The 8,290-nt window shown below is 49.4% G+C and overlaps 1 protein-coding gene across 3 annotated transcripts in view; it reads left to right on the top strand.

Moving 5' to 3' along the window:
* The first annotated feature begins 1,296 nt into the window (after positions 1-1,296).
* Positions 1,297-8,290, top strand: part of APP (amyloid beta precursor protein) — a 236,614-nt gene continuing 229,620 nt past the window's right edge. For 2 of the 3 annotated variants that reach the window (XM_068144469.1, XM_068144468.1), the window contains exon 1: positions 1,297-1,480. In XM_068144469.1, the coding sequence (XP_068000570.1) occupies positions 1,424-1,480 (57 nt within the window). In that variant the 5' untranslated portion in view covers positions 1,297-1,423. The remainder of the gene's footprint in view (positions 1,481-8,290) is intronic. The other variant, XM_068144470.1, reaches the window with a different exon arrangement.

Raw genomic sequence — 8,290 nt, 5'->3', positions numbered from 1 at the left:
GCAGCACAAGCTTATCTACTGAGCCATACCCTGGGGAGATGTCCACCACCTGCCCCTTAGATGGCCTGGCTGCATGGCCCCATTGTGAGATGGGTCTAAGCAGCTACTACCTTGGGAGCTTTGATGTGAGCAGAGACGCTGGGAAGGAGACCACAGGTCAGTTGCAGAACGTGTCAGGCTGTGTCATGCCGAATTTTGGCTATAACAGCACCTGTTTCAGTGTAAAACTCTCCTAACAGTCTTTTCTAGCTTTCCTTACAGCTGTACTATACCAGTTACTACACTGCTGTTGTGAAGATGAGAAAGTAAGTTTGCTTTGGCCTCCTGATTACAAGCTATGTAAAAAGCCCCATGTTTTGTTTTCTTCCTTGTTCAACTACCATAAACCTCAGCTCTACTGATGTTCCTGCGTGCCTTCTTTATCAATAATACTCATACAAATTTCACCTTCATCTGGCGATTAGCAGTGAGCAAAAGAATACCGGGGAGACCACAGCTGTCTTCCCAAGCTGATCAGCAGGAGGCTTGGGCTTCAGGAGTGTGTACTGGTGTGTCAGGCACAGTCCCTGGGAGAAACAGCTTAATCATCACCTCCACCCGGGCAGTACCTGAAGATTCCAAGTAGCCGTGCAGCCTTGCCAGAAAAGGCAGAATTTGTTAAATAGCTTCTAAATCACATATGTGTTAGGTGTGGGTTTTGCTTGGCGTTGGCATTTTTTGTTTGTGGGTTGGGTTTTTTGTTGTTGTTTGATTGTTGGGGTTTGGTTTTGTGTGCGTGTGTGTGAACACCCTGCAAAGATAGAGGTTGCATTTCTCGACATGCTTCGGAGAAGCGGAGGTATACTGGGGCCACGGGAGCTTCCTGCAGCGGCAGGCAGGGCTTTGGAAATGGTTATCGATGCCGCCCGAGCGGCCGAGGAGGAGACGGGGTCTGCAGTTGCCAACCACCGGTACGAGGACACCTTCCCTCACCGGTATAAGGATGGCCTGGGAGCCGGCCCCAGGCCGCACTGAGCCGTCGGGCCCGGTCCTGAGAAGCCGCCCCACTGCTCGGAGTTAACCGAAGGGAAGGGGCGGCAGCACCACGGGGATCGAGCCGAAGGGGCAAGCCGCGGCTGGTAGGACCGTCGCAGGCGGCGAGCCGCGCCCGTTTCGCCGGCGCTGAAGGACCTGCCGGCGCTGCACCGCCCAGGCGCCGCCGCTAGGAGTCTCCTTGGGGTGGGGAGGGCCGAGCCGCACCGCCCGCTCGGGGGCGGGCCGGGCCATCAGCTGACCGGCTCCGCCGCGGTGCTCGGCTGGTGCCGCCGCAGCTCAGTCGCTCTTCCCGGCAGCGGCGTAACCCCGCGGATTTACAGCCGGACCCCGCCGCGTCTCGCCGGCCTCCCTCCTTCCCTTCCTCCCTCCCCCGCTCCCGGCCGCCGCGATGTTGCCGCACTTAGCCCTCCTGCTGCTGGCCTCCGGCGCCGCTCGGGCTCTCGAGGTAAGCGGGGCAGGGGGCGGCCGGGCGGGGGCTTCCCCGCCGTCCTCCTACGCTTCCCTTAGGCTTTGTCTGCCCGCAGCCGCCCCTGCGGCATGGGTTTAATCGCGGCGGAGCGGACGGGCATCACCGGCGTCCGTCCGGCAGCCAGGTGCCTGGAGGCTACTTCGCTGGCTGCCGTCGCCCTTCTGCCGCTTAACAATAGGGCTGCTCCCGCCGAGCGGGGTGGCGAGCCGTGGGGGGAGTGAGGGGTGGCGGTGAGGAGTAAGCGAGCTGTGAGCCTCTGACGCCGGCGCCCCTCGCCACGCGTGTTCATGGTGGGACTCGAATGGCCAGGGCTGTCCCTACAGTCGGAGCCCAGTCCCTTTGCTTACTCCGCTGATGTCGCCGGGGCGCAGCCCCGTCAACTTCGGCCGACGCCCGCGGCTCCGCCTGGCGCGGCGGGCGGGGGGCGGTGGCGGGGGTCCGCGGGGAGGAGCGGCGGAGCCGCCAACCGGGCGGGGAGGGGGAGGTCCGTAGAGCGCCGGCTCTGCCGCGAGTGGGGGAAGGGAAACTTTATGAGCGGGGCAGCGGAGTGCTCGGGGGCATCCCCTCGCGGGGTGGAGACCGGAGAGGCAGAGCTGGGCTGTGGGCACCGCTGCCCCCTCTGGGGGTGCTGCCGAGTGGAGGGCAGGGCAGCGCCGCGCCTCGCCTCCCGCATCGCGCACATACATGCAGGTGTGCGGGGCGGCAGTAGGGAGCTCCCCGCGGGCTGGCGCAGCAGCTCTGTAGGGGCGGGCTGGCGGCGGCTGCGGGGATGCGGGTGGGGGCCGTGCCCGCCCCCGCGGGTGGGTCGGTGCAGAGCGGCGCGGAGGCGCGAGAAGATGGCGCCTCTGCAGTGCAGCAGAGAGGCGCCGCCGTGCGCGTTGCGGCCGCCAGCAGCCCGCGCCCCTCCGCGGCATCCCCTGCTTTGCCCTCCCTTACCCGGGGGCGGCTCTGCCCGCCCTCAACCTGGCGGCATCCTCCGCCGAGACCGCTCTGGGTGGGGCAGGGGGTGGGAGGTGTTCCCTGTACGCCCCCGGCTGCGGCCGGCGGTGTAACTGCACCGTGGCGCCTGACGGGGTCGGAGGAGCTAGGTGGAACCCACTAGGGCTCCGCAAGCCCGGGCCTCAGTGGAGAAGGCGAGCTGGCTCCGTGACAGTGCTCCCCTCTAGAAAAAAAGGCGTGGGAGAGGAGAGTTACCTTCTGTTCTGCTTTGGTCCCTGGGCTTGAAACCTCAAGTTCTGTCATCTTGGACTCTTAGCCCCCCCTTTTGGCAAGGGGGGGATCAGAGGGTATGTGGCGGTGAAGCGAATGTCAACAGCCTAAAAGCAGAGCGCAAGGCTTGGCATTCTCCGTTGGGCAGAGAAATGCAGACCTGCGGCTCAGGTGCTCTTCCCAGTAGCAGGCAGATGAGAGGAGACTTGGTCTACATCCCCACCACCGAGACTGCCAGCCACAGGCTCTGTCCTCCAGGCGTGATCATGTCAATATTGAGCAGGTTATAGCAAGTCGAGCAGTTGTAAAGATGCTCAGAGGTTTAAAGCTTCCAGTTACAAAACTCAGATTTGAGTTTTCTCAGCTTGATGTAAGGCTTTGTTACCTAAATGCAATAAAAGAAAATTTCTGCCTTGGGTGCATTGCTGAAGTAAAAATAAAATATTTTATGGTTGAGACCATGTTTTAGGATAGACTACAGAGGAATGGTAATTTCTGCTGGGTCCCTGTAGTCCTGACCTTACAGATAGGATATGTAGACAATGCCACTGTAAAAGTACTTGCAAAAAATAGGGCATGGATTTTGCACCAAAACCGTTCAAGGCAGAGTCTGTTGTTCAGAGATGTCTGCAATGGTGTCTGCCTTAGAGATGCCCAGAATTTTTCAGAGGCATCCTTTGCCTTGGAACGCCTGCTTAAATGGGCACAGATGTTTCTGCAGAAGCTTCTGATCTTGTCATCTCAATTTCATATGAACATTTGGGGCTTTGCATTTATCCATTTGTTAAAACGTTTGAGAGCGGAGCAGGTTTTAACATCTGGTTGTCCTGTGATCAGGCATTTTCCAGTTTTGATACCTATAGATGTTTTGAACAAGTGAGAGATTATATATTTTTTAATAATGTTAAAATATTTCAGGATAGGAGTTATATGCATGCATTTCCTTCACTTGAACTGTCTGCATATGCTAAACTGTGAAATTCTGATGTTCTAATTAGATTCTCTTTAGTCTCCTCTCTGAAATGAGACAGTTTCCCCTGCCATTTTAAAACATGCTTTCTGGAAAGGAGCGAAGAACCTGTAGGTTGCTTTTACAGGGAATGGTATAAGGTAGAGGGAAATGCAGGAGCAAACCAAATTCTTCTGATATTACACGTGAAGAATTCCTTTCTAAAATTACAGGTAGATTAATGCTGATTTATGCAGCTTTAAAGGAAATATTTCTTAGTGATGCTCTGGTGATGTGGTTGCTTAGCATGTTGCTTCTGCCACTCATGTGAATCATACTTGCTGGGGTTAGAAGATTCATTGACCAAGAGCTCCCACAATTTGTGAAGCAGTCATACTCTTCAGTATCTACTTCCCCATTTAAGCTCTTTTCATTATGTGTCTGATTTCAGTAGATTCATGCAACAGAAACCAGCTATCCTTGTGAATTTGCATGAATGATGCTGGTTTCTCCCAGCTAGCACACTGAGGTTATCAGGATTTCAGCCATGCCTGTTGTGCTCAGTGCTCTAGTTCCATGTTTAGAAGTGAGACTTTTACCAGCTGACTGAAATCAGGTTAACACATTGGTGTCATGCAAGCTGCTCCTCAGAAGATGAGTTGACAAAAAGTATGCTTCCTGAGAGATATTTTTTTTTAAGTGGGGACCACAGGGCTTTATAGGATCTTAAATTTGATATTTATTTATATATCTAGTAGAAGACACAAAAAAAATTGTTTCTTCATTGTTTGGTTTTCAAGCAGACCTTTAGAAATTACTTTGCAATGTGGGAAGGGCACTTCCATTACAGACTGGCACTTCCATTACTGACTGACACTTCCCATCAGTCCTGTTCCTGAATTCCCCTGGCAAAAGCTTTGTGTTTGTTCAAGGGGCCTTTTTGAATTTCCTATTTAAAATGCTGCTATGTTGGAGTGAGTGGGGGTGTGTGTTAAATAATAATAATAATAAACCAGGTTGGAAGAGACCTTCAAGATCATTGCGTCCAACCCATCAACCAATCCAACCCACCTAAACAACTAACCCATGGCACCAAGCACCCCATCAAGTCTCCTATTGAACACCTTCAATGATGGTGACTCCACCACCTCCTTGGGCAGCCCATTCCAATGGGCAATCACTCTCTCTGTATAGAACTTCTTCCTAACATCCAACCTAAACCTCCCCTAGTGCAGCCTGAGACTGTGTCCTCTTGTTCTGCTGCTAGCTGCCTTGGAGAAGAGACCATCATCTACCTGTCTACAACCTCCCTTCAGGTAGTTGTAGAGAGCGATAAGGTCACCCCTGAGTCTCCTCCAGGCTAAGCAGCCCCAGCTCCCTCAGTGTCTCCTCATAGGGCTTGTGTTCCAAACCCCTCACCAACTTTGTTGCCCTACTCTGGACACGCTCCAGCAAGTCAACCTCCTTCCTAAACTGAGGGGCTCAGAACTGGACGCAGTACTCAAGGTGTGGCCTAATCAGTGCAGTGTACAGGGGCAGAAGTGGGCCAGAGCAGTTACTGTGGATTCTGGTGTGCTGTCAGGGTCCTTGGCAGTCAGGAGGACAAATTAGAGAAGAATAAAAAAAGAAGCTTCCCTCTTGTTCCCTTATTTCTCCTGTTTGATTAATGAGCAACAGACAATTTTGAGACTGACATTTTCCTCAAATGCCTTTTTCTGGGGGAGGGGGAATGATCAGCTGCAATCAGCTCCATCAAGTTTTAATACATATTTTGTGGAGAAGCACAAGCTTTTGATAGTTCACAATTCCCCCCCCCAGCTGTTTCTGTGCCAGGTGCACACAATCTTAATCAGTTTTAATTGATTGATATTGGATTGTATGGTGAACCTACAAGAAGTGTAGATCATATTTGGTGGCTTTTTGTGACTTTTCTCTTTGCATGTGTGTAATAAACTGTAAAGGATAATAAACAGTTTGCTTTACAGGCGGTATGAAGAAAAGGTATGACAATTTGTTTTATCTAGCTGTCCTTCTCCAATAGAACAATTAGCAAAATGGCATAGGATTATAGTAACTTCTTGATGAATTGGCAGCTGTTTTTCTGATCAGAATAGATTTTTTTTGTGGTGAGTCACTAAAATAATTAAAAGAAGCTGTTGGGTGTGGAGACTTGATCAAGAAATTGGTAGATGAGATCACAGGATGCACCGAGAGGTTTCTGGTCCAACTCCTTGGCCAAAGCAGCGCCAGCTCTGGGATCAGGCTGCATTGCTCAGGACTTTCTGCTCTTGGGTCTTGAAGATGAAGCTCCATGGTCAGAGCCTGTGCAACCTCACTCAGCAACCTGCTCCATGCACAGTGTATTTGATTTACCTCTCCATTGAAACACATCTCAAAACTGTTGTTTGCTTTAAAGACAGTGCCTCTAGTCTTCATTTGCATCTTCAATGATGAATATTCTGAATGAGTGTCATTTTGACAACTGTCACATCTTCCAGAAAATGTATGCAATAACCAGGATTGGGTTTGCAGTTAATGAAGATTAATATCTGTTGAATGTCCATGTGTATCACAGAATCACCAAGGTTGGAAGAGACCTCAAAGCTCATCAAGTCCAACCCGTCACCACAGACCTCATGACTAAACACGTGTTGCATTGAAATCACCTGATGTGTCAATACTGTGTATGCAAATAAGTATTTAAATCTTCAATGTCTTTGTATGTTTAATGTATGGTATTAAAATTACCACATGCCTGCATCATTGACTATACATTGTATTAGTGTATAGGCTATATCAAAGCAATAGTCTCTTTGATACTTCTGAATCCTGACAATGACGTAATGGAGTCGCGGGCTGCTACTGATAAAAATTATAATTGGTTTTATACATGGTAATAGGTTCACTGAAGTTGTTAGGTGAGCTGTCTGTGTGGTTTTAACGCTGAAGTCTGGAGCTGTGTGTTATTGGATTTAAATTCAGGGGATTTTTGGAAAAAAAAAAAAAATCCCACGGTGTAAGACGATTAAAAAGTAAAGCAAATTGAAAAAAAAGAGTGAACCATGTTCTGTGAGCTTGGTGCGCTGTTACAGCATGCACACCCCTGCCATGAGACCTTGCAACACTTGCTGCCAGGCTGAGGATTGCCAAGAGTGGTGTTGGTAATAAGCTTGACCCTGGAATGATTTGGAGACAAAAGGACTTCTCTTAAGAGACTTCAAAACTTTCCCTCTCTTACTGTTTCGCTGTGTGGTTTTGGTTAGGTTGGTTGGTTGGTTGTTGCTGTGTAATGGTGGTGGTGGGGTCTTTTAATTGGTTTTGGTTGGTTATTTTTAAACTGAATTCAATTAGTCTGCTGAGCCCTGGTTCTCCCATCTGGAATCTGCCCTCCTTCCCTGACTCTGCTTCAGAAATGCCTGCAGTAGAGGTTTTTAAAACACATTTTCTGTACTGTTCGGTGGTACCAAACCAGTAGAGAATATTGGCCGGCAATGACTGGTGTGTGGATTTGAGTTTTCAGTCCTAGAGAAGTGACTTTTCTGTCCTTGACTGTAGTTTGACGTGGGCTCTGAAACCTGGGTATTTGTCCTTCTTTTAAAAACAACCAACCTCCCCTCATTTTGATTAAAAAACCCTTTAGAGACCTATGTGATTGTTGAAGCTTGTGGTGCTCTCCTGTAGATTCCAAAAGCTCTGGAGATGTATCCAGTTACCAAAAATAGTCATCAATCCTTGTGAGAAATGAATCATGGAGCAGAGTAGAAACAAAAGACATGGGGTAATGCCTCTGTTCAAAGGGCACCAATCTGAATGATGACCAATTGGTGTGTACATAGATGAGTGGTCAGTAAAATACCCCAACCTACCAAAAAATACCCCAACTGACAAAACAACCCCAAAACAAAAGATCCAAGGCAAACCCCCAAACAACCACCACCACACCTCAAGCTCCTTGCCATGTGGAGTATATAGGATTGTTTTGATACTGCCCTTTGTGGCAGAACAAATACTTAGCAATGATTCAAGTAATTACAAACCAAAACTCATGGTGATGAAAACATGGGTAAGGAGCAGTACACTCCACAGCGTTCAGCTAATGCCAGTATCTTGTACTGGTTCACAAAATGTACTTTCCACTTGACAAGAATATATGGTTTTGTGAACTTAAGATAGTTTAATAAGTGATGCTTTTTAGGATGGTGCAAAACCTTAATTCAGCTGCTGACGTTAAGGACACCGCTGTTACACATATTCTTACCTGCATTGATTAATAGAAACAGGAGAGAGCAGCTAGATATGGGTATTGTTGGTTTCTTTACTGTAGCTCCCTGTGTAACAATGTTGTAAGAGCTGTGACTTCTTCAGGTGAGAAGCAAGTCTTGTAGCTTGCCATGTTTTCTGGCTGATGCTTTCCAGAAGCATGAAAACTTGATCTTCTTTTGAGGACTTAAAGGGTTAGTGTAGACTGCTGTGATTTACAAGGCTTTCCAAAAGAAGCAAGCCATCTGGTCAGCTGATGGCATTTCACGGACTGTGGGACAGGCGAACTTTGAACAGGAGCCTGTGAGCCCAGTGGGCTTTGTGGTTTGGTAATCCGCCTGCTTTTTTTCAGACAGTAGTTAAACACT

The sequence above is a fragment of the Melanerpes formicivorus genome, unplaced genomic scaffold, assembly GCF_026170545.1.
Source record: "Melanerpes formicivorus ecotype bairdi unplaced genomic scaffold, bMelFor1.0.p_v2 SCAF_11, whole genome shotgun sequence".
Classification (NCBI taxonomy): domain Eukaryota; kingdom Metazoa; phylum Chordata; class Aves; order Piciformes; family Picidae; genus Melanerpes; species Melanerpes formicivorus.
Note: the sequence above shows the minus strand (reverse complement) of the source record. Positions and strands in the feature narration are given on the sequence as shown.